Source organism: Tenebrio molitor, chromosome 6, assembly GCF_963966145.1.
Source record: "Tenebrio molitor chromosome 6, icTenMoli1.1, whole genome shotgun sequence".
Taxonomy (NCBI): domain Eukaryota; kingdom Metazoa; phylum Arthropoda; class Insecta; order Coleoptera; family Tenebrionidae; genus Tenebrio; species Tenebrio molitor.
The window spans coordinates 20565518-20593390 of record NC_091051.1 but is presented as its reverse complement, the minus strand read 5'-3'; the positions used below and the strand labels follow the sequence as shown (position 1 = coordinate 20593390).

Genomic DNA, 27873 nt, shown 5'->3' with positions numbered 1-27873 from the left:
GGGAATTCCTGCACGATGCTGCACGGAAGTTCTTTGAAAATGCGGCTGTACACCCAAACCCACTCGTGCGCGATTCCGTCGACTATGACGAGAATGCCCCCCAAAGGCACAAGCGACCCAAGAGTCTGCTCCTCCGACAGGACTGAGGTTTCACCACCTCCCGTCCCCCGACAATTTTCGCCATGTTTTTGTTCCAGAGCAACATTAGTTCTCGAACAAAACTAACACATCACCACCAAGTGTGTTTCAGATTCCGTACCAGGGCCGACTTCAGTTCCGAGGACCAGGTAAACGGAAGCCAACCCGGTAAATATTTGTAGCGATTAGGTTTCGATGTTTCATTGTTGCGTAGTTTCTGCATTTGTTTTCCGAGCGTTCCCTCATTCTTCTTCGGCTCCGACGAGGGGTTTTTTCTGCAGTTTTTTGCCCTCGTTGTCGCGCAAAAGCGGGAGCATTCCGTCGACGATGTAGGTTCTCTGCAGTCCCCATTTTCTCGCGATTTGTGTTCTCCACAACCCCACCCCCACACCGTAAACTCGACCTGCTGGATTCGCAACTGAAGGCCGATCAGCTAGAGTTTACGGTGACTCGATACTTGACAAGTCTGTCATACAGCCCTACACATTCCATGAGTAGGTGACTGCCAGTCAGATTGGGGAAATAAAGAGTCTAGGACTCGACCCCGTAAAAAGTCAGACATGTTATTTCTTATTTCTGCCTTCGTGAGAGACCGACGTGATTTGTTGAGTGCGCTCCGAGTGATCGTCAAAGCGATTGTTAGGTGTAGGTGTGCTGTGCAACGAAGTCGTTCCTGCGTCGAGACCGGTGTTCAGTTCTCGGTCCGCACGGAATACGTTTATATGTGCTGTGCTGCGCTCGAGCCCGGTCATTCGGCCAAATAATTCGCTGAAGTGACGACATCATTGCCGGGAGTGCCGTTCATCGGCGTTTTCGTCAATTTCTCACAACGACGCCGTGCTTTTGCACAAAATTCGTCCCGGACAAGATTTTAGGCGCCTGAAATGGCAAACGAGGTCCCAACCTTCGTCCAGCTTCCGCAGGAGGACCTGCAGAAGCTGCTCGACGAGGTGGCGGTGCTGAGACAGGAGGTACTCATTCTCCGCCAGGAGAAGGAAGAGCACCACCAGTACCTCGCAATCTCGGATGCGAGAATTCACGTCCTCGAGGAGGGACAGAAGGTGACTGATGTCTCCCCCCCGAACTCACCACCCCCGGCCCACCCGGAGCAGGCCGAACCTTCCATCGAGTTGGAGGAGGTAGTCGAGTCTGCACCGGAGCCCCCTTTCAAGGAAGTTAGAGGTAGGTACCGAAAGCGTCGTACCTCTCCTTTCACCCCCCAGGTCCAGACGATCAAGTCTGGTTCCAGCAGGGAGCCTCCATCAGCGGAGGCACCCAAGAAGGCCAAACACCGCAATCCCCCGGCCCCTCAGGCCCAGCCACCTCGGCCCGCGCCCGCCAAACCAGTGGCGCAACAAAAAACCCCGGCGGAAAGCAAAATTCCGCCCATCATCATTCGCGACGGGTCAAAGTGGCCGTCGATTTCCAGCGGCATGCAAGCCAGGCGCATCGCCGCGAAACCTTGCGTGGTTGGTATCCTGGTGAATCCTGGTACCTCCGATGATTTCCGGGCCCTGACCCTCCTGCTCGAGGAAAGGAACGTCCCCTTCCACTCTTTCGCTCTCCCCGAGGCGAAAACGCTCAGAGCCGTTCTGAGAACCGTCCCTGTCGAGATCGGTCTCGACGATGTTCAATCCGACCTGGTGGACCAAGGCCTGGAACCGATCAAGATGTCCAGGATGACCTCCACCAGCACAAAGAAGCTCCTGCGATTGGTCCTCGTTGAGGTGCCTAAGGACAAGGGGCAGATTTTCCAACTGCGAACAGTTTGTCACCTGCTCATCTCCGTCGAGCGACCCCACAAGAAGGGAACCCTCAGCCAGTGCCACAAGTGCCAGCGCTTCCACCACTCGCAACGTCACTGTCATGCACAACCGAAGTGTGTGAAGTGCGGCGAGAGCCACGAGTCTCGGGCCTGTCAAAAGAACCGTGATGCCGCGGCCAAATGCGCCAATTGTGGCGGCCCCCACACGCCGAGTTACCGAGGCTGCCCCAGGTTCCCAAGAGGATTTCTGGGAAAGAAAACCCCCCGGGAAACCCCACAAAACCCTCCGAAAAATCGCACTCCTTCGAGAAGCGAACCTCCCCACCATCAAAGAATTCCTACAGGATGAGGAGAGATCCCTTCAGGAAGCCCCCTGACTGGAAGCATCGATGAACACAAGATACCGTACCCGTCAAATGGTGGGAGTTTTGGAAGAGCCTGCCATGGAAGACGCACCAACTGTAGAACAACAACCCGACAGGGAAGAACCACCAACATTGGAACAACAACCCGAAGGGGAAGACGTGGCGGCGGGACCCACCATTGTGGGGCAACTTCTACCCGACTAACCGATTCCCACAGAGAAAGAACTCCGACGACACCGGCGCCGACATCTCGCGCGCCAGCGGGTCCGGGAGAATCGACAGGAAATGTCCCAAGAATTTCAACCTCCACCTGAGCCGATCTGGATGGCCAACCGGTCGGAATCAGAGGTTGAACATAGCGACTCCGATCCGCAAGGGGACACGGAGTTCGAGGACGACGGGGGTCATTTGAACCTCGCTTAGGATAGGATAGTTAGATTTTGCTGAGGGAGTTGGACGTGACTCTTCGCAAGGAGAGAGACGACACCCTGGCACTGCTCGCCACGTCTGACGTTCGTTCCCACATCACCGAGGACGACGATGACGAGGATCCCGAAATGGACGTCTCACCGTCAACACCACCATCCCCAGAGTCCGACCAGGCCGAACCTTCCACCTCGGTGGAGGAGATAGTCGAGCCTGAAAACGGAGCCCCATTCATCGAGGTCAGGTACCGCAAACGCCACCCCTCACCTCACCCCGAACCCCAAACTTCAGGACCCGACAGGGAACCTCCATCACAGGTTCCCCGAAAGGTCAAGAAGACCAAGTTGGCCCAGACCCCTCAGGTCTCGTAGCCGACGCCAAACAATCCGGTTCCCACGCCAAAAGTGGCGGGAAACCAGCCGCCCGCCGCGAGCAAGATTCCGCCGATCATTGTTCGGGAGGCGGCAAAGTGGAGCGGTCTCGCTCAAGTGATGACGCAACGGCGCATCTACTTCAGCAAGGCCAAACCGTGCGTCGACGGCATCCGGGTGAATCCGGTCATTGTCGACGACTTCCGTTCATTGACGCGACTCCTTGAGGAGAGACGAGTGCCGTTTCACTCGTTCGCTCTCCCCGAGGCGAAAATCCTCAGAGCCGTGCTGAGGACGGTCCCCGTCGAGATCAGCCTCGACGACATCAAGTCAGACCTGGTGGATCAAGGTCTGGCACCAATCAAGGTGACCAGAATGATCTCAGGCAGATCAAAATTGCCCCTTCCGTTGGTACTTGTCGAAGTGCCAAAGGACAAGGGGCAAATCTTCGATTTGAGGACGGTTTGCCACCTCAGAATCTCGGTGGAGCTGCCCCACAAGAAGGGGTCAACGGCACAATGTCACCGGTGCCAACGGTTTCACCACTCTCAGAAGAACTGTCACGCACTCGCGAAGTGCGTGAAGTGCGGCGAGGGACACGAGTCAAAGGACTGCAAAAAGTCCAAAGAAATCGCCGCGAGGTGCGCCAATTGCGGCGGCGGCCACACTGCCAGCTACCGTGGCTGCCCCAGGTTCCCACGTGGGTACCTGGGAAACAAACTCCAGCCGGGCCAAAACTCAAACCGCGCCCCCGCTCCCAGTCAGGCCTCTTCAAGGCAACAACCCCCTGCAGCTGCCAGGCAATCAGCCCCAGCTCCGAGTGCAGGGAACAAGCCCAGCACGGGGAAAAGTTTTGCGGATGCAGCGGCGTCCAAAAAACCCGCGCCCGCGCCCGCGCCCCCAACCCCCCGGCCCGGCAAGCGCCAAAAAAACCCGCCGCGAACGGAAATGCCCTCATGGACATTCTGCTCGCGATTCAGTCCTCGAGCACCAAGGATGAAATTCTTGGGAAAGTGCTCGCTCTCCTCCCCAATCTCCCCTCTGGTTGCTAAATGCCAGCACAAGAAAGGAGAGTGAGGTCGCTGCAGATCGCATTTCATAATGCACGCGGTCTGCGAAACTCCCGCAACGAGCTGGAGATCTTCGCAGACGATCATGAACTCGACGTTTTGTTGGTCAGCGAGACCAACCTTAACGCCGGGATTGCGGACCCTAAAATCCGGGGTTATGAATTGTACCGCAGCGACCGTCCCCACGGTCCTGGAGGAGGAACAGCCATTTACGTGCGCCGCACACTCCCACACTACCAGATCGCGCTTCCCGTGCTCCAAAACTTGGAAGCCACTGCGGTGAGAATCGAGACCGTTAACGGTCCATTGACGATCATCTCGTGCTACCACCCGCCGCAAATTCTGCTCCAAGAAAATGACATCACGGAAATATTAGATACCGGCGCCTCGGTCATCGCCGCGGGTGACTTCAACTGCAAGCACCAGGTCTGGGGCAGTCGAAGGGCCAACCGCAACGGTCGAATTTTACTCGAGCTCGCGGACAACACAGACATGATAATCGAAGCTCCGCCAGAGCCGACGTACTATGATGCACGCGATTTTCACGCCGACATATTAGACATTGCACTCGTCAAAAATGTTCCATTTCAATTACGACTTCACGCTTCTCAGGCGCTCGACTCAGACCACGTGCCCGTCCTGATGCATATCGGTGACGAGGCAAACGACATTACAAACACACCCGTTCAAAACATCAATTGGCCGCGTTTTACGGAATTATTAAATCTCGAGTACGGACCTGTTCCCCGCATCAGGAATGTCGACGACCTTGAGCGCGCAGCTGGCACGCTCGAGCGTAAAATCACAACAGCGATGACTCACTCAACTCGAATTCGGGTCGAGCCGCGACACAAAAACAATGTACCGCAATGGATCGTTGACCTCATCCGTGCGAAAAATCTTGCGAGGCGCCTAGCTCACCGGACTGGCGACGCCGTCGACAGGAGGGAGGCGAATCGTCTCGGCAATGAAGTCAAGTACGCGCTCATTGATCACCGCAATGATCAATGGGAAAGAAAACTCGAATCTCTCACTCCAGAGGACAACTCGATCTGGAGAATGGCGAAAGCGCTCCGCTCAAACAAAAAGCCACTTTTCTCGAATGAGGAGAAAGCGGAGGCGTTCGCCGACAGTTTGGAACTGCAATGCAGGCCGAACATCGAAGACGCCGACGTCGATCACATCGAGCGAATCGAGCATCAGATCGAAGACATTCTGTCGAGACAAATCGAAACAAGCACTACACCAACTTCGCCGGCGGAGGTCCGAAAAATTATCGGGTCTCTCAAGGTGAAAAAAGCACCCGGACCAGATAACATTCCAAACAAAACAACGCCAGCCTGCGACTCTGCCACTTTTCTTCTCGATGGAAAAAGGCCAACGTCATTTTCATTCCGAAGCCCGGGAAAGATCCGAAATTTCCCCAGAATCATCGGCCGATCAGTCTCCTATCCTCAATAGGAAAAGTTCTCGAAAAAGTTATTTTGACCCGTCTGGTCAGAGTGACTAACGAGAAACAAATTTTACCTGACGAACAATTTGGATTTCGCCCCCAACATTCGACGTCGGATCAAATTCTTCACGTTACCGAATTCATTGCTAAAAGCAACGGTCAACGGCATTCGACCGGCGTGTAGTGGTGCAATACTATGTACGTCTGCAATATTAAGTATGTCATACCTAGTGGTGCAATATTAGGTACGTTCGCAAGATTATGAATGTCGTGTGCAGTTTGGCACCTATATAAGTAGTAACCCCTATTGTAAAACACACTTAGACGTAAAACTCATGTCATCAACACCAAGTCGATAAGTGTCAGTGGCAAAGTCGGGCTGGGACCTCCGGTCCAACTCCCGCAGATATGTAGTGTATCACATTAATAAACGTAAGAGAAAAAGAACCGTCCATGATCCATTATTGCATGTCCCTAAGAAGAGCCTCGATCAAGAAGACAAGAACCATCTATTACATTACATTACATGGCGACCGTGACAAGTGACAAGTAACATGCACCGGGTGAGTCAAGATCTCGAGCTCCACTAACATGGGGACCACGAAAAGTAAAGAGGCCACAACCACCCAGGACCTCGCCGAAAATGCAGTGGTAAATTCCAACTTCATTGTTCAGGAGCCACAAGTCAGTTTCTCCAGTGAGTTTGAGGTAATGCTGTACATTATGTTCGCGATAATGGTTATCAAATTTGTTATTAAACTCCTCAACTTGTACACGCGGCACGTTAAGCGCAGAACAATCAGAAGAGTAGCATCCAGCAATGATGTGTAATTTGTTAATAATTCAAAATTTATATTAGTTAATCGTCTGAATGAGGCCAAAAACTTGCAAAGTTGCTGATATTGCGACATAGGATGGTGTGTAGCAATAAATCGAACTAATCATTTCTGTTATGTATTGTCATCATTAACTTTTTCTTTCTCAATCACAAAGTTGCAATTTCATATGTCTATTACATCAATTTTATGGGAAGAAATTTCAAACTCATTTATCAAAATAAAAGAAGCTCACAATAATCAAGCAAAACGAGCCATTAAGTCACAAATTCCCAAGCAACAAAGTGTGAGAGAAGAAATTGTTCACAATTTAGTCAAATATTTTAATAAATTCGTTAACACTGCGAATACTTATTGGACAAGGCTAACTCCAGAGCATAAAGAGTGGGTCAACAAACATTTTGACAAATTAAGAGATCGTACAATTTTAGCATTTACTAATTTGGAAATTAAATATGTGGTACCTAATTCATCTATCGTACCTATAGATATAAATATTTTGCAAACAGACGGCGACTCAGAAAGTGATACCCCGACAAACACCAAGATGCCTTTAACCACATCTGAATTTTTTAATTTAGCCGACAAGCTCGTGCCCAAATCATTTAACGGTGACGTATCGGGACTTATTTCTTTCATTGACGCAATAACACTTTTGAAAGCAAATTGTGAAGGACAGGAAGAAAATGCAGTTAATTTTGCAAAAACCAGATTAACAGGTAAAGCTAGGCTAGCAGTAACAGATGATATCCGAAATTTAGATGAAATCATTCAACTCAAATCCTGAAACAAAAATGCAGCGGAGAAAAATCTCATACAATCGAAGCAAAATTGTTAACGCTGAAACAAAATGGGAAAGACGCGGTATCGTTCACGAACCAAATAAATGAACTAGCTGCTAGTTTACAATCTGCTTACTTGTCTGAAGGAGTCCGAGCTGATACAGCTGAAACTTTTGCTAAAAACAGAGCGATAAGAACAATGGCTTCAAACGCAGATCGGAGAGAACAAAATTAATAATGGAAGCAGGTAATTTTGAAAATTTGCATGATGCAGTGACAAAATTTATAACCGTCGATTCTGATTCAAATTCCTCAAATGTTCTGTTTACAAATTCGAGAAAAAATTAAAACAACAGTTACAACAATAATAGACAAAATTTTTCGAATCGTAGAGGCAATTCAAATCAAGGAAATAATTATAATAGACGACCAAATAATGGGAACTGGCGTAATCAACAAAACTTTAATGTAGGTCATGATCAAAACAATGCCAGATCAAGTTACACGCATAATAACACCAGAAGCTACGGGAATCGTAACAATGCGAGAAATTTTCAAAATTCAAACGTACGCAGTTTCAATTCGGAAAACCGCGAAGGCCCTCTGCCGAACAGCAGGGAGGGGGAAATGTAACAAATTCATTCAAAATCAATTTGTCATATTCAAATTTTGTTTTTTTGAACACCGACGCAACGTACAATACTTGTAGTTTTTTAGTAGACACAGGAGCCGACATTTCACTTATTAAGCAAAACAAAATTAGAACTAATCATCCTAAATATCGCAAAAAATGTACAATCCATGGCGTAACAAGTTCATCCATAGAATCTGAGCTAGCAATAACTTCAAACATTTCACTAAACCATTATGAAAAATGTGTAAAACAAGAATTTCAGGTAGTAGATAACGATTTTCCTATACCGGCAGATGGAATTTTAGGTAGAGACTTTCTAACGTATTACAAATGTGTCATAAATTACGATGACTGGTCATTAACAATTAAAGCAGAACATGAAATATACAGGGTATCAACTCAAAGTGGACTAGAAGAAAATTCTTTTGTAATTCCAGCATGGTCAGAAGTCACACGAGAAGTCAAATTAAGTAACTCTTATCATAATTCATTCATTCCAAATCAGGAAGTTGCCGAAGGAGTAATGGTACAAAGAACAATATCATCAAAATCAAACTCATTACTTACTTTTATTAATACCAATTTACATGATGTAACAATTCAAAATTTAACTTTAAAATCTGAAAACTTAAACTATAATATTTTTTGCATTAAAAATGAATCCTTCGTAAGAAACACTAAACTCATGAATCAGTTAAATATCAACGATTGTCCACCCTCTGCAGAAAGAGATCTGATAAATTTATGTAAAGAATTTTCAGACGTGTTTGCTTTAAATTCAGATAAATTAACTCACAATAATTTTTACCAACAAACTTTAAGAACAACTGACAATAACCCAGTCTACATAAAAAATTATAGAATACCACAGGCACAAAAGGCAGAAATTAACAGCCAAGTAGAAAAAATGCTAGAAAATGACATCATCGAAAGTTCAATTAGTAGTTACAACTCTCCAGTCTTATTAGTTCCTAAAAAATCGGTAAATGGCGATAAAAAATGGAGACTAGTAGTCGATTTCAGAGCCGTTAACAAAAAATTAATAGCTGATCGTTTCCCTTTACCACGAATTGAGGATATTCTAGATCAGTTAGGTAGAGCTAAATGGTTTCTGTATTGGATTTAATGTCAGGATTTCACCAAGTATCCTTAGAAGAAAAATCACGTGATATCACAAGCTTCACGGTAGATTCCGGAACATATCGATTTAAAAGATTACCATTTGGACTTTCTGTCAGCCCAAACAGTTTTCAACGCATGATGACCATTGCATTTTCAGCGTTATCACCAGAAAAAGCGTTCATGTACATGGATGATCTAATAGTGACAGGTTGTTCTGAAAAACACCATTTGAAAAATCTAAAAACAGTTTTTGAAACTTGCCGATAATATTGTCTCAAATTAAACCCCGAAAAATGTCAGTTCTTTCGTACAGATGTAACATATTTGGGTCATCACATCACAGACCGTGGAATTTTACCAGATGAATCCAAATTCGAAATCATCAAAAACTATCCTAGACCCAGTAACGCAGACGCCGTAAAAAGATTCGTTGCTTTTTGTAATTATTACCGACGTTTCATTCCACATTTCGCATCTCTTACACATTGTTTAAATAAACTAACACGGAAAAATTCAGTATTCAGTTGGACTGAAGATTGTGAAAATTGTTTTCATAAATTAAAAAATGCGTTAGTCAATCCACCAATTTTAAAATATCCAGAGTTTGATAAACCATTTATCATCACAACTGACGCAGCAAAATATGCATGCGGCGCAATTTTGAGTCAAGTTCAAGGTAACCATGAATTACCAATTGCCTATGCGTCTCGAGCTTTCACTAAAGGTGAGCTTAATAAATCAATAATAGAAAAAGAATTAGCTGCTATTCATTTTGCAATTTTACACTTTCGTCCGTACGTTTATGGTCGAAAATTTACAGTAACATCCGATCATCGACCGTTAGTTTATCTTTTCTCAATGAAAAACCCAAGTTCAAAGCTTACGCGAATGAGACTAGATCTAGAAGAATTTGATTTTCATGTTGAGTACATACAAGGTAAAAATAATACCGGAGCAGATGCACTCTCGCGATTAGATGTCGAAGAATTACGTGAATTGCAACATTCCCAAGCACAGGTTATGGCTATGCAGACAAGGTCAATGACAAGAAAAAATGCGATGCCATCAAAACAAACAAATGAACTGTGATTTACCACAGGTTTATGAAGTAATCGAAAATTTTGAAGTGTATCGTTTGCCGAAATTATTATTTCTTATGGATACACAGTATCACAGAGTGCAAATCAAAGCACACAATTCAAAGCGCGCGCGTATTAATATTAATTTAGACAGTAGCGTCACTAAGGAAGAACTAGCTCTAGCGCAAGTTATTTCCAGGCTTGAAAGAATAGCCAGTGAGCAAGGGATAAATAAGTTACAACTCGAGCTCGATAGTCAAATTTTTAAATGTCCCACGGTCAGAATTCAAGGCAATAACGAATAACACATTAAAATCTTTGAAAATATGATTAACCAACCCAATTGAAAAAATTTGCGAAGCTACCAAGAAACAGGAGTTAATCACTAAATTTCACAGAGATCCAATTTTAGGAGGACATTGCGGTAAAAAACGCTTATTAACAAAATTGAGATCATATTATTACTGGAAAAACATGCAGAAAGATATTGCTAAATTTGTTAAAACATGTCATGAGTGTCAAGTTAATAAAGCAAAAGTAAAAAATATAGAGCCAATGTGTATTACACCCAGTCCTCAAAATGCATTTGATATAGTCATTACTCATTATTGATACAATCGGACCTTTTATAAGGACATCGTCAGGTAATGCTTACGCTGTTACAATGGAATGCGAATTAACAAAATATCTTGTAACTGTTCCTATCCCGAACAAAGAAGCTAAAACGGTTGCGAACGCAATCTTTGAAAATTTTATATTGGTATACGGGCCAATGAAAGAAATTCGTACTGATATGGGTACTGAATACATTAACGAAACCCTTACTGAACTAAACAAGTTGTTTGACATAAACCACATGACGTCAACGCCATACAGACCTCAAACTGTTGGAACTGTAGAGCGCAATCATAGAGTTTTAAACGAATATCTAAGAATGTACATAAATGATTACATAATTGATTGGGACACATGGATGAAATATTTCACATATTGCTATAATACAACACCGTCGACAGTTCATAATTATTGCCCATTTGAATTGGTATTTGCTAAAAAGCCGAATTTACCTAGTGATTTTTTAAGTTCACACATAGACCCTCTTTACAATGTTGAATCTTATGCAAAGGAGGTTAAATACCGTTTACAAACAGCACTTGCAAGATCCAATCAGTATCTGCAACAAATCAAGCATAAAAGAAAAACTAATCATGATAAACAGGCGCGAAAGTTTAATGTAAACCCGAACGATTTAGTTTTAGTAAAAAGTGAAGTGCGACAAAAGTTCGACCCTGTTTTTTCCGGACCGTTCAAAGTGAAGTGCGTGAGTGAAGCGAACTGCACGTTAACAGCCGCTAACGGGAAAGAATTCTTAGTACATAAAGATAGAATTTGTAAGTATTATAAGTAATTTAATTAGTTAAAAAAGGAATAAATAAAAATATTGTTAAACTCAATTAGATTTAAGTTTTAAAGTTAAGTCTTCATCATCAAATCATCCTTTGTCAATTAATTAATTTGTAACTTGTAAAATGCCTTTTCACTTGTTCAATTTTTCCATTCAATTTTTCTGTTTTTCCTTTCATTTTTAAATTTCAAAATTTTCCAAGCGAAAAGACATTCCTTTAAAAGGGGGAGGTGTAGTGGTGCAATACTATGTACGTCTGCAATATTAAGTATGTCGTACCTAGTGGTGCAATATTAGGTACGTCCGCAAGATTATGAATGTCGTGTGCAGTTTGGCACATATATAAGTAGTAACCCCTATTGTAAAACACACTTAGACGTAAAACTCATGTCATCAACACCAAGTCGATAAGTGTCAGTGTCAAAGTCGGGCTGGAACCTCCGGTCCAACTCCCGCAGATATGTAGTGTATCACATTAATAAACGTAAGAGAAAAAGAACCGTCCATGATCCATTATTGCATGTCCCTAAGAAGAGCCTCGATCAAGAAGACAAGAACCATCTATTACATTACATTACAGGCGCGATTTTTCTTGATGTGGCCAAAGCCTTTGACACAGTCTGGCACGTTGCCGGCGTGCCACTGGCGATGGTCAAACTGATCAATTCATTTCTTCAAAATCGAAACTTTCACGCGAAAATTGGGAATGTTTTCTCAACGGAACGCGACATCGAGGCAGGCGTCCCACAGGGCTCGGTGCTCTCACCGACTCTGTACGCAATCTTCACTGCCGACATTCCGAAACCCGACCAAACAAAGATCGCGCTGTATGCAGACGACACTGCAATTCTCACGCGCTCCTGGTCGCCCGTAAAAATTACGGAGCGACTGCAGAGGGCGGTAGTGAGTCTGGAGACATGGTTCCGCCTCTGGCGAATCGATGTGAACCCAGACAAAAGCAGTGCGATTCTTTTCACCCGCCGGCGTTTTCACCGTCCGGTTGGCGAAATCGAAATGTTCGAACAACTCATTCCGTGGAAAAACGAGGTCCGGTACCTCGGCATTTCATTCGATAACCACCTCCGGTTCAACAATCAAGTCGAGTACGCGAAAACTCGCGGTCAGATGGTTCGAGGGCAGCTTAACTCGCTGGTCAATCGGCGAACTAAGATGTCCATCAAGAATAAAATCACAATTTACCGTACAATGATCCGACCGTCCATGATGTACGGCTCTGCGATCTGGGGGACCGTGTCTCACACGCAACTCCAGAAGCTGCAGATCGTGCAGAACAAATTCCTCCGAGCGGCTTTTAATGCCCCGTGGTTCGTCAGGAACACTCAACTCCATCGAGATGCGAACCTCCCCACCATCAAAGAATTCCTGCTGGATGATGCACGGAAATTCTATGCGAAAGCGGCTGTACACCCGAACCCACTCGTGCGCGAATCCGTCAATTACGACGAGAATGCCCCTATGCGGCACAAGCGGCCAAAGTGTCTGCTTCTCCGACAGGACTGAGGCTCCTACACCTCCAGTCCTCCGACAAAATTTCCCCAGATTTTGTTCCAGAGCAATCGCAAGTTCTGGAGCAGAAATTAATGCATCACCACTAAGGCTAGGGTCACACTACAGACTTTTCATCGGCCGACAGTTTAGTTGGTTGCTTAATACGTATGAGGACTTATGTGAGTGCGCACACTAAAGCGATTGTAGTCGGCCGACAGATGATCGAAAACAGTTTAGTTTACCTGGTGGGCGCGGAAGCCACCCAATAGGACTAAATTATCGGCCGATTATTTAGTCTGTAGTGTGGCCCTAGCCTTAGTGTGTTCCAGATTCCGCACCAGGGCCGACTTCAGTTCCGAGGACCAGGTTAACGGAATCCTAACCGGTAAATATTTGTAGCGATTAGGTTTCGATGTTCCATTGTTGCGTAGTTTCTACATTTGTTTTCCGAGCGTTCCCCCATTTTTCTTCGGCTCCGACAAGGGGTTTTTTCTGCAGTTTTTTGCCCTCGTTGTCACGCAAAAGCGGGAGCATTCCGACGACGATCTAGGTTCTCTGCAGTCCCCATTTTCTCGCGATTTGTGTATCTCACAACCCCACTCCCACACCGTAAACTCGACCTGCTGGATTCGCAACTGAAGGCCGATCAGCTAGAGTTTACGGTGACTCGATACTTGACAAGTCTGTCACAGCCCTACACATTATATGAGTAGGTGACTGCCAGCCAGATTGGGGAAATAAGAGTCTAGGACTCGAACCCCGTAAAAAGTCAGACATGTTATTCCTGTTATTCCTGTACAGATTACTGAGTCTCGCTTGTGCATTGGTACGAGCCAGACGTGTTTCTCCGAGCGCTTCAAAATTTTCACCGAGCAAAGTCTCAGTTTCCCAAGCCGCTTGTCGGCTGAAGTACTGAGCGAATTATACAAACAAAGACAATCAATCCTGTGTCGTGTCAACTAAACGATGGCACCTCACCTGAACCTCACGCCGGGGGACGTGAAGCAGATGATGGAGGAGCTGCAGGTGCTGAGGGAGTTGGTCGTGACTCTTCGCAAGGAGAGAGACGACACCCTGGCACTGCTCGCCACATCTGACGTCCTCTCCCACATCGAGGAGGACGATGAAGATGACGACCCAGTCATGGACGTCTCCTCCTCAGATCCCCCAACCCCAAAGCCCGCCCAGGCCGAACCTTCCACCATGATGGAGGAGGCAGTCGAGCCAGACAACGGAGCAGGATTCACAGAGGTAAGGCGTCGCAAGCGCCACACCGATTCTCAATCGTCAGGTCCCAGCAGGGAATCTCCTTCAGAGGTTCCCAAGAAGGCGACGTCTCAGACCCCTCAGGTCTCGCAGACAGCGTCTGAAAAGTCAGTTCCCACGCCCAAAGTGGCGGGAAACCAACCGCCAGGCGCGAACAAAATTCCGCCGGTCATTGTCCGCGACGCGGCAAAGTGGGCCGGAATTTCCCAAGCGATGGCCGTGAAACGCATCAATTTCACGAAGGCCAAGTCCTGTGTCGACGGAATCCGGTTGAGCCCGAAAACTTCTGACGACCACCGTGTATTGACACGACTCCTGGAGGAGAGAAAAATCCCATTTCACTCCTTCTCACTCCCCGAGGCGAGAACCCTCAGAGCCGTGCTGAGGACGGTTCCAGTCGAGATCGGTCTCGACGACGTGAAGGCTGACCTGGAGGTCCAAGGTCTGGCACCCATCAAGGTGACCAGAATGACCTCCGGCAGGTCAAAACTACCCCTGCTATTGGTACTCGTCGAAGTACCAAAGGACAAGGGCCAAATTTGCGAGTTGCGGTCGGTTTGCCACCTCCGAATTTGAGTGGATGGAAAAAGGCCAACGTCATTTTCATTTCGAAGCCCGGGAAAGATCCGAAATTTCCCCAGAATCATCGGCCGATCAGTCTCCTATCTTCAATAGGGAAAGTTCTCGAAAAAGTCATTCTGACCCGTCTGGTCAGAGTGACTAACGAGAACCAAATCTTACCTGACGAACAATTTGGATTTCGCCCCCAACATTCGACGTCGGATCAAATCCTTCACGTTACCGAATTCATTGCAAAAAGCAACGGTCAAATTGATTAATTCATTCTTTGCGAATCGAAACTTTCACGCGAAAGTCGGAAATATTTTCTCAGCGGTACGCGACATCGAGGCAGGCGTCCCACAGGACTCTGTACGCAATCTTCACTGCCGACATTCCGAAACCCGACCAAACAAAAATCGCGCTGTATGCAGACGGCACTGCAATTCTCACGCGCTCTTGGTCGCCCGTAGTAATTACGGAACGGCTTCAGAGGGCTGTGAAGAGTCTGGAGACATGGTTTCGCCTCTGGCGAATCGATGTGTATCCAGATAAAAGCAGTGCGATTCTTTTTACTCGTCGGCGTCTTCACCGTCCGGTTGGCGAAATCGTCATGTTCGACCAACCCATACCGTGGAAAAACGAGGTCCGGTACCACGGCATTTCTTTCGACAACTACCTCCGGTTCAACGCTCAACTCGAGCACGCGAAAACTCGCGGTCAGATGGTTCGAGGACAACTTAATTCGCTGGTCAATCTGCGATCTGGAGGAACGTGTCCCACACGCAACTCCAGAAGCTGCAGGTCGTGCAGAATAAATTCCTTCGAGCGGCTTTCAACGCCCCGTGGCTCGTCAGGAATACTCGACTCCATCGAGAAGCGAACCTCCCAACCAACAAAGAATTCCTGCAGGATGATGCACGGAAATGCTATGCGAAAGCGGCTGTACAGCCCTGGAACCGTTGCTACATGATAACGACCTTTTCACTGAAGAAGGCCTCAACCGCCTCATTCAGGAAATCAAGCCGAACAAAGCACAGGGAACCGATCGGCTCGCGGGACGGCTTATCAACCTGCTCCACCCGTGGACGGGACGCTCCCTTTTGCGAATCTACAACGCGTGCTGGAGTAGAGGATACTTCCCACAAACTTGGAAATCTGGAAATTTAGTCGTGCTACTCAAAGACTCCTCTGGTGACATGGGCAGCGTAAAAAACTACCGTCCTATCACTCTACTCCCTCCGTACGCAAAAATACTGGAAAAGCCCATCAAGTTCAAACTTATACACATAATCACACCGCTACAATTCCCTGTCCAATTTGGGTTTTCACCAGGCCGCTCCACTACCGACGCTCTCTTACGGCGGTCTCCGATTCACCTCGCAAATACATGATAACGACATCCCAGGTGCGTTCGACAACGTCTGGTGGCCTGGCCTATTCAGCACTCTAAGGGATAGACATCTGCCGCATGAGATTCTAGCTACAATTAAAAGCTACCTGACCGATCGTATGGTGCTTTTTACACAGGGAGACGTAACTACACAAAAGAAAATAACAAAGGGCTATCCCCAGGGCTCAGTCTTGGGCCCAACCCTGTGTAACTTTCTGCTGTACCCACTTCTAAACGCCGAGTGGCCCGAGAGTACAAAGGTAGTGGCTTATGCAGACGATCTTGCCATCATCGTCGCTCATGACTCCCGACAAATTTTGAAAACCGTCGCCCAAACAGCTCTCGACCTCGTGACAAATTGGGCCACCGAAAATAAACCAACATTGTCAACCGAGAAGACGGTCTTTATGGTCCACAAGTTACCTCCGCGCGTCCACCAGCGGGACATCCGGCTGCTCCTATACGATGCCCTGGTCAAGAGCGTGAACAATCAGCGATACTTGGGCTCATAATCGACCCAAGTTTAATTTCGAACTTAACGCTGCTTATGCCACCCAAAGAACCCGAAGCATCACTCTGGGCCTGTCGTGCCGCCCGCCACTGGGGATAAACCGCCTCGGCAGCCCTAAAGACAATATATCGCGGTGCAATTCTCCCCATATTGACATACGCCTCACCAATGTGGATAAACAAGTTAAATCGCACCAAAGTCCAAAGGAATTAACTATTGCTGTATGGTACTTTCGTGCGCCAAGTAGTTATGTCTCGGTCTCGACCTACGCTGCCGGGGTCATCGCTGGACTGCTCCCAACGGACCTGGAGATCGACCGCGCCAACACACTCAGGGCGCTGAAACGCGGCCAAGCCTCTGTTTCAGGGTGAACTTATCACCCCAGATATGTTCGACTCCACAGCCCACGCCGGAGTCTACCTACAACTGCGTGCTGAAGACATCTCGCAAACGAGATGGGACAACATAACTAAGGGCCGAGTCACACATGCATTTCTCCCAGACGTCACCACTGAACTGGCCGCACTTTCCAAACCGGACTTCATGCGGACACAAGTCTTCACCGGCCATGGCGAATTCGGCTGCCATCTTTATCGGATTGGCAAAGAAGATTTGCCCCGGCGCAACTGCCGATCCCATCCACGGGATCCTCGAATGCCCCAAATACTTATCCGCCCAGGAACTGATACACGAAGAGATCAGAGCCTGGCCTCCGGAACTATCAATGGTTCCTGCCCTCTGCAACGGACAGATCTTTGTGGAACTAGCGACAGCAACCCCGTCAACCATCGACATTGAGCCAGAGTGATTGCTGATCCACACGAACCGCTCAAACGCGAAGAATACACACATCCTATTTGCCTAGGCAGCAAACAATTGCGAACACATAACCGTTAATCAAACACCAGCATGGAGAACCAGACGCGTGCCGAAAGCAGTACCCCACGGTGACAGCAACACTGCACCACACGCGAAATAAAATCAGAGCACACAGCATTCAAAATCAAAAGGACTGAGACGGATCTCCGGCCTGGCCCCTGCCAGCTATTTAATCATTGTAGTGTAAATTCACACCTCAATTATCTGCTTCACAGACCTGATAGGGTTTGCTTAAATTAGTCAATAGTTTTAAGTGATTAAGTAATTCAAGATTTAAAATACAAAAAGGTCTATACCCTCTGTAACCATGTATGTTCCGGAAGTGCAGCGTCCAATTTGACGCTACGCTATTTATTCTTGAAAAAGACGGCCCGGCAGCTAGGCAGCACCTCCTGAAGAAGGGAATAGTTTTTAGCAGCTGGCGATCCCACAACATTCGGGACTTCCTAACAGTGACCCGCTGCTACAACTGTCAGCGCTTCGGACACATCGCGAAGCACTGCAGGTCTGAGCAGCAATGCGGGTACTGCTCCAGCACGGAGAACGAAAGCCGAGACTGCAGACACAAACTGGGCGAAAGTAAACACCAATGTGCCAACTGTATCAGAAGCGGAAACAAAGATGCAAATCACCACACAGCTAGCAATCAGTGTCCCATCTTCCAACATAGAGCTCAAGAAACAATAAATGCTACATTTTACGACGTTAATGGGTCTTAATCTCAACGTTGTACAAATCAACCTGTGACCAAAAGTTGGCCAGTGACAGCTCCGGACTCTCAGGGGGTTTTCGGAGCATAGGGTGTGGGTTCACAAAATGGAAAATGGGCGCCAGGCAGCTATTGTTTTGGGCTGGTTGTTAAGCTTGTCCAGCTGCCGGGACAAGTGCTCAGTGCTCTCTTATACTTCGGAGGCAATACAAATAAAAGAACTTAATTCCTTGGGAATTAAATATTTGGTTTATTCAACTTTAGGGACAATAGTCCAGGAAATACGAAGTGCTTACTAAAGTGTGCACTGGTCCGTGGAATTGGCAAACGCTATTCTACGTAATTCTGTTCAAATGGAAATTTCGAACCAGTTCACATTAATGATCTTATTAAATACACTTATTCTGGTCTTATTAAGAAAGCTTTCCCTTACAGGTGACCTTGTAACTTATTTGATTATTTTGTGGTGAATAAACTTAAAATTAATTTGACAACTCCCATGTAAAGAAGAAAGAATTTGTTACATACGTGAAACAAAAAAGAAACGCAGTCTTCTGCTTTTATAAATTTACAACTATAAACTAACCTCGATTCTATGGTTGAAAAATGTCTGGCAGTGACCCTGACATTATAGTTTTATAAAAATGGTCAAAAAAAACTGCGGTCGGAAAAGTTCCGAAAAATTGACTTGACTATGTGAAAATTGTCATGAACAAGACCGTATACGACCAGTCAACGCACAACACCCCGGACTACATCCTGGACTGCAGTCACCTCACAGTCGGGGAATTATTTAAAACCCTCATTATTCAATTAATAAATCTGCCATAAAAATTTCAGACTGTCTAAAGTATATTTTTTGCGTATCCAAAAAAATGATTTTGGGGCAGTCGGGCTGTACTTTGAAACCGTCCTAATAATCTGGGATTTTTATTTCTGTAATCTATAAATGCTAAACTAAAAAATCAGTATAATTTCAAGTTGCCTAAAGTATTTTTTGGGGATTAATTTTTTGCAAATGTCATATGCTGCGCAGTAGTAAAATAACCGCAAACGCCCTTAGCGACTCTCGATTCCAGATTCACTAACATTCAAATAGTACATTTTTTTAAATTTCTGATTGCCTAAAATACCTTCCCAAAATTCGTCATCAGCTCTCGGACTATCTGTCGAAGAAACGATGACACACTTGGTGAACAACCTCCTACCGGACGATGTTGCAACTACTAACAGTGAGGAACAACAAGCCCTGCAACGGGACTACAACTCGTTCACCCATCTCGACCTAACAGAAGACCCCTTTACACAGGACGAACTGGACGTGCTAATAGCGGAGCTGAAAAGAAACCGCGCCACAGGAACCGATGGAATTAAAGGAAGCATTGTAAAAGTGGCGCATCAACAGATTGGAGCAGAAGTGCTACAAATATACAATGCGTGCTGGAAGCTATCCTATTTCTCCAGACTCTGAAAGACAGGCAAACTAATCGTCCTGCTAAAGGACCCTACAGGCGACTATGGGAACATCAAAAATCTCTTTCTCCCTACTTCACTCTCGATACATACAAATTACACAAAGGTAATTCTCAGTCTGCAACAGAAACGGAAAAAGTTTTAGGATTTGAGCATAAATATATAACCAAAAGCAAGACGGTGAATCAATCTGCAAACAATGTAAAATTAGCATATAACTTTAGATTAAGATAAAACGTAAAAAATAGCAGTAATATTAGGCACAAACAACTATGTAGGCAATCTCTGTAGCGCCCAATTTGACGTCATTTATGTAAATATACGTGCTCTCGGGCACTTCTTTTGTGCTCATCGCATTGCTAGTTCGAAGTTATACGCAAAGTGACCCGAATTTATAAGTGCCCGCAAAACAGTGCCTAGTGAACACAGTGTCATTATTAAAGACTCAAAGAATTACCAAATAACCGGCCCACAATGCCTAAACAGAAAAGAAAACGAACCAACGCGGAAGACGCCGCCGAAGCCGCAGCGATCTAACTAAAGAACAAATACGACCCCCTAACAAAACACCCCGATTCGGACACCGACAGACAATCGACTCCGCAAGAAGATGACTCCAATCCAAGACCACCACAGCCAATCATCATACACGGCCGCTACGTAATAAACGAATTAATCCAACTGCTAGACAGCGTAACTAAGGTAAAAGTAGACTTAAAACCAACAGGATCCAACATAATTATCTTCGCGAAAACCAACGAGGACTATACAAATATAAAATCGACACTGAAAGACAAGTCACACATCGACTGGCACAACTATACCACAAAACAGGACAAAACACACGCCTTCGTCGTGTTCGCACTTGACAACAAACCCGAGCCGGAAGAATTAAAAACCGAGCTCCTCGAAAAAAGCATCGCAACGAAGACCATATTCCTAACGAAAAACACCAAGTACCCCACATACCTGGTAATAACCGACAAAAACACCACCCTTACTGGCCTCCAAACCAAAGTAAGAGGACTCTGAAGGATCATAGTACGATGGGAAAAGCTGAAAAACAAAACCCAAATAATCCACAACAACCCGACCCTCTTTTGACATAAAGGATGCTCAATCATAGACCACATAATCATAACCGAACGATTCAGCCCATAGATAAATACATGAAGCCACGTCGGAACAACAGTCACCTCCGACCATTTGCCCCTGGTGACAAATCTGACCTTAGCAGGCCCCCCCGAACGCCCCATATTCATGCCCATTGATGATTATAATCAAACGAATTGGCAAACTTACAAGAGACAAATCAGCGAACACCTCCCTGAAATTATCCAGACCACAAACCCCAACGCCATTGACGCCCAAGTGACTCAATTCACCGAAATAGCTAAAGGAATCTCCGTCCCTCGGAAATACATCCCCATAAATAAACGCCCAATACCGCGCCCTATCTTAAATAAAATTCACGAAAAACGGAAAGTCTACCGAAGATACATCCAAACGTGAAACCCACTTCAAAAAACAATTTTCAACAAACTTAACGCGCAAATAAGACGAGACTTGAACAAATATCGCGAGGATGAATGGATTGACATTTGTCGGTCCCTCGACTACCGCGACGGTAAGAGCTTCTGGTCGCGCTTCCAACAAATCACTGGCCAAAAGAAACACTCAAACCATCACGTCTCACACCAAAACCAAATACTCAATACCCCCCAGGAAAAAGCAAGCTGTTTTGCCCAAATTCTCCAGCAAATTCATCAAGTCCCGGACGACCCACACTTTGATAACCGCTTTTTCAACAAAGTCACCCAAAATGTAACAAATTTTTTCAAGGCAGCTCCAAACCCCCCAGAGTACACTCTCGCAGTTTTCCTAGACATAAAGCGCGCTTTTTGACAAGGTATGGTGTGACGGCCTTCTCCAAAAATTCATCTCCCTTCAAGCAAACCCCCTATTCATCCGAATGATCAAATCCTTCCTTGAAAACCGAACATGCAGCGTACAAGTAAGAAACCAAAACTCAGCCCCTATCCAAATCCACGCCGGAGTCCCACAGCGCTCAGCACTATCCCCTATCTTATACCTTGTGTACTGCAGTGATTTCCCAGTTTCAGACACACCCAGGACCAAAACTCGAATGTTTGTGGACGACACCACTCTGTGGACGTGCTCGAAAAACCCAGAGTTTGCGCAGAAGACTATCCAAAGAAAACTTCAGAGCGTCGAGCGCTGGACCAACTCTTGGAGAGTAAAACCAAACCCCCTAAAGTCCCAAAGCATCCTCATGCAGGACAAAAACCACCACAACACCAGTTCACCGATCTCCGCATCAACAATTTACCAATCCCTAAACAAAAAACGATTCGCTACCTCGGTGTCACATTCTCCCACAACTGCTCCCTCTACCCAGACGTCCAATAAACCCTCAAGAAACCGAGCTAACCTCCTCTACCACATCCGAGGACGCATCCATGGATTCAAAGCACTTAAACCACACCTACAAAACCTTCATCCGCCCTATCGTCGACTACCGAGCCCCCATCTACGCCTCTCTTCCCCAAAAAACACTCAATCAAATTGCAGCCTGTGAAAGAAAAATAATCCATCGAATTTTCCGACTCCCAGACAGGCATTTCAGCAACCTAGTTCAAGCAGATACAAACACTACACCAATCCAGGACAGACTCATCACCCTCCAGAAGAGATACATCGACCGAACCCTAAACAGCCTCAATGAAATCGCTATCCAAACGCTTCACACCTCGCATAAATTTCAAACTCTTGATGGCACCCTCTTAAACCGCGTCCCCCGACGCAAACAAAAATACCCCCTGTGCGCACACGACGTAGACTGTTGAGATCAGCAAGTGTAATATAAAATATAAATATAAAATGGACCCTATACGATTTTCTTGTTCCAAAATCATTTTCAAAACAAAAAGATTTAATAGAATAGTTCCTTACTCGATAATTGGATTTTCGACACAGTTCAACCATGATAAAATTGACAAGGAAGACGAAAAGAAAAAAACTGTGATTATGCTATAAAAATCCGAGATGTTTCGGAAATTTGTGATAAATTAAGTTTCAAAAAATTGCAAATTTCGAAAAAAGTGTACACAGACCGGCACATCTCAAAACAAAACGAGCTATACAGCTACTCGTTCCACATCCGTGGGAGTGACGCCGACTGTGCACACGTAGACAGTTGAGATCAGCAAGTGTGTTACAAAATATCAGTGTGCTGACCAATTTTTATGTACCAAAATCATTTTTTAAACAAACTTTTTTTTATAGAATTTGCCATAAAACCCCTTATTCAATACATGGACTTTCGACCCGATTCAACGACGATAAAAATTGTGAATATTGGATCATGTCATACTTGCAAAGTCATTTTCAAGGGTCCAGGAAAGATGCGTTAAAAAAGTTTATCTTGGGTCTAATCAGAATTCCTCGCCCGCTCGACTCTGGCAGTACAATTTCAAAACGCTCCTGGAAAAAAGTGAAACTAAACTAAAAATTGTCCGAAGACCAGCAACATTTTACCCTACTTTACGCTTTTCATTAAATATGTTTCCTGTGAAGGATTGGTCTAATAAGTACACCACAAACAATGAAAGAGATTTTTCCCATCTGCCAAGAATGTCTTTGATGATGTGGACAAAAACTTATCTTCTTCTTCTTCATGTTCCAGACCTTGTCGATCAAGTTGGCTAATTTAACTTTAATTAAAGCCGCTCGGAAGAGTTGTATGGTTATCAAGGAAAATCAGGTTCTTAAGTTTTTGAGCCAGGAAATTCTTCTCCTGCCGACGCTTCTCTTTCCTTTTACTTTTCCCTGCAATATTCACTGCAAGAGGCTGTATCTGTTTTCGTTTCGCATGATGTGTCTAGTGTCTAGGTATTGAAATTTTCTTATTTTGATCGTGTTGAAAATTTCTTTTTCTTTCAACATTCTCCTAAGAATCTTATGATTCGAAAGTTATGATAAATTTCCAAACTACTTGTATGGCAATAATATGAAGTCTATTTTGAAACCGTTTAAAAATGTTTATTCATCATTTCAGTCTGCAAAGCTTGATAATCTGAAGAACCAAAACGTATCCGTTTTATCTCTCGTGCTTCAGCCTCGGATATCGGCCTCTTATCACAAATTTTCTTTTCCCTATTTTCATTTGTCCACTCGAGAATGTTACAAACTGTTTCAAAAGAGATGTAAAATTTAAAATCAGAACCATAAATGATAGTTATGGCACGATTCCATTCCGATAATTAATAATGATTTTTTTTTTCGCCTTAAGTAATTTTTTTGACAGATGCCAAATACTAAACTCATTTGGTGCGATTCTGTTTTAAAATTTACCAATACAAGGTTATAGTTGCTATGATATGAAGCTGTTGATTGGTTTGATCTATAATGCATTCATTTTTGTAATGACGAACTAACTGGAACTTTTTTTTTGTTAGATTTTTTTACAAAATAACTGAAAATTAGACAGTTGGCAATGATTTAAATTGTCATATTATTGTCAGTATTGTCACTGCCAAAATGAATGAATTTCCAAAACGGAGTAAAGCATCAATAAGCAAGCAAACAAACCAGCACATTTTAAAGGCTTTCAACAAAATAAAAGAAATTACTCATGGAGATAATGGAAACGCAAGTACGAAAAGTACAAAATTGTAGAAGCAGCGGCGGATGTTTTTTCGGTAAATTCTAATCTAAAATAAAACTCTTGCTAAGTGCTGTACAAGCTTCAGTCCCAGAAGTATGTACAAAATTTTAGATGAAGGACAAGGACAAGGCTTATGGGAACTTTAGCATTCATGACATATCCCCAATTAGGTATTGTTAATTTGGTTGAAGATTCCGATTCGTAGGTTCAACTGCCTTTTCGTATTTGTTTAGTGCAACTTTGCTTTTTTTTTTCAAAATACATAATTAAACAAATTTAATTTCACTATGCTTTGATTGGGATCAGTTTTGACAGGACAAATGACGTGACCCATAACCTAACTTTTTAAAAGCCCAAATTCGCGGTAAAAAGATGTGTTCACAAGACAAAAGTTACTAAATTTAGTAACTTTAGTTCGTCATTACAAAAAAGAATGGATTATATGCAAAATCAATGTTGTTCAATAACAATGTTACTAAATTTTGAAACAGAATCGCACTAGTTATGTACATGCGGATATTTTGTCCTTAACATGACACCGACGTCACGATACCTGTCAGAGAGAAACAGTTTTATCGGTAATTTTGACGTAATTTCACTTTTTCACGTGCTGCTTTCTCTAAATCACCATCTACCATTCCAGGTTATAATAGTACAAAATCTAAAATTGTCTTTGTCTTTATGTCCATAATGGAGTAGGTAACACATCTAGCACTAAACTCAGGTGAATCGTACTGTCCGCACCTGCGATCCATATCTGTTCTGTGCTCTGCCTCTTCATACATTTCATTTTTGTACTTGCACCAAAAGTCTGTGACAACTGGTGCTATATTTATTTTAATGGTTTTATAATACGTAGAATTAGAAAGAAATAGCAAATGTAATGCTACTGATTGATGACACTAGCCCGTCTAAGTCGTTTTCTTGCTGGAAATCTCAGTGCATCTGTTTCAGTATCAGAACAAATACTTTGTACTTCAGATAATTGAATGTACAGATTCGTCACCACCTTCGTCTTCAAATAAATTCGAATATGCGTGATAATAGTCGAGTCAATAAAGCCGAAAAATCGCCGAAACTTCTTAATCCTCAGAAACAGCTCCGATTTTGATGATTTTTTTTTTAAATGTGTGTATTTATATATTATTTGAAATCAGAAACATTTTGGTTGGGGCACGTAAATGTTTATATTGTTTAAACAATAATTTGCTATTTATGGAAAAAATTCCGTTTTCCACGATATTTATTTCAAAGATTTTTTTATATAGAAACTGAAGTATAAAGAGTAGTTGTTAAGTTAAAATTTCTAGTAAAAAAAATCAAGTTTTACAACACAAAACATAATAAAAATGCAACATAAAACCAAATGCAGAGAACATTTTTTACCCATTCGTGTCTTTCTGAACAGCTTAAACAATGACATAGTTGAATCAAACAGTATAGTTGTTTTTAAAAATAAATTACAAAAATATCCTCTGGAAATTCGTAGCCATAATTACAATTAAGTAGTGCTTATAGGTGGCCTGGCCGCGACTCGAACGGAGCAAACAGTGAAATACATTTGTTGGAAATCCTAAACAAAAGCTTGCTAAGTTAATTTCTGGGAATAAAACAGGCTAATTCCGTGTTGTGATTGAAACTACATCATTATGGATTCTGAAGAAGCAGGTAAGTGTGTTCTTGATATTTATTTATTTTTGCCCCGTATCTGACTGTTATGGCTGACATAATAAAATTTCGAAAAACTGTTGTTGTTTCCTGTTTACTGTGATCAGTTTTGATAACTTAAGCACATTTGTTGTACTTCCCAGAATTTCCCGGTTGTAATTTTTACTGCAATAGAAAGGTAGAGATTTCTAGTTTACAATTCTATCAAACATAGCCGCAGAATCTCGCACTTTTTCGAGATCCATAAGATTATGAAAGTCAAAGTACAAAATGAATTTTCTATTCTTTATTAATGTTTGTGAGAATTTGGTGGTTTATTTTTTAGGACCATCACACGTAAGAATAATATCTCGAAGACATTTGCTTGACATGATGCAGCAGCAAAATTTAATCAACATCGACGAAAAACTGCAATTTGTCGAAAGTTACCTAGTAACATATGACAATTACACAGACGAACAAATAAAAGACATTAAGCAAATCTTTTCGCGGTTTAAATCAGAATTAAAAAAAAGATGGACCCTAGCGCACAAAAAAAAAGAAACCTTCATTACAAAGAATAATGTGTGGCTCGCAGGAACATTGGCAATTCCAAGAGTAGCGAATCGCCCAGGACGTCCCCAAAAACAGTTTAGTGACGCAAGCGACAGATCCAAAAGAAGAAAAACTGAAGACGTACGAAACACTATGGATGTAGAACTGCTTATCCATGCTACACAGCTGAAATTACGATCTTCTGGGAAAAGAGACGCTTCTCAAGTGTTAAAAGCAATTACTAGTAGTCCAACGCGAGCCACCAAATATAAAAAAGCATTTGCTAGTCAGCAAGAAAAAATACAAACAAAGATGACTTCAGTAAGCGCGCTAGCCATGTTTGTCGAAGCCGGTCTATCTAGAAGACAATATGAAATGATCAGGAATACCCAAAAACAGATTTATCCTTGCTACAGCAGCTTACAAAGTGCAAAAATCGATTGTTATCCAGATAAAGAAGCATATAGGGTTACAGAAACATGCGCTGAAGTTGAATTACAAAATTTGTTGGATCACACAGTTACACGCTTGTTAACTTATTTAGAAGAAATCGTACAAAATTTAAGCAACGAAGAAAGCAATTCGTTGTTGTTGTTATGCAAGTGGGGTTGTGATGGATCTCAACAAACGCAGTACAAGCAAAAATTTCAGAATGACTGTAATTCAGATTCTAATATATTCCAAAGTTCTTTTGCGCCTCTGCAGTTAATTTGTCTTCACCTCGGTATTGTCGGCCGATCAGAATCAGATTTGTAAAAGAATCGAATGATATTACAAATGATGTAATCCTTTACATGAAAAGCGCAATAAGTTCTTTACGTAATTCTTCCGTAACATTGGCAAACAAAATCTTCTCTGTGAAACATACTTTGATGTTTACCATGGTTGACGGCAAAGTATGTAATGCCGCTACCCAAACTTCATCCACGATGAGGTGTTATATTTGTGGCAAAACGTCCAAAAATTTTAATAACTTAACAATCGAGAAAGAAGTTAAACAAGAAGCACTTCAGTTCGGATTGTCAATTCTCCATGCCAGGATCCGCTTGTTTGAAAGCATATTACATCTAGGTTACAAGCTGCCTGTACAGAAATCGCAGTTACGCTCTCAGGATGAGAAAGCCATTGTTCAAGAGACAAAGTTAAAAATGCAACAAGATTTTAAAAATAAAATGGGTCTAATTGTGGATGTTCCTAAACCTGGATTTGGGAACACGAATGATGGTAACACTAGCCGAAG

General features: G+C 43.8%; 1 protein-coding gene across 1 annotated transcript; it reads left to right on the top strand.

Annotated features, from left to right (window-relative positions):
- Positions 1 to 4117: 4117 nt before the first annotated feature.
- Positions 4118 to 12967, top strand: LOC138133251 (uncharacterized). Its single transcript, XM_069051093.1, has 3 exons — positions 4118 to 4656; positions 5080 to 5425; positions 12197 to 12967. The coding sequence occupies exons 1-3, from the start codon at positions 4118 to 4120 to the stop codon at positions 12965 to 12967; spliced, it is 1656 nt and encodes a 551-aa protein (XP_068907194.1).
- Positions 12968 to 27873: the final 14906 nt, after the last annotated feature.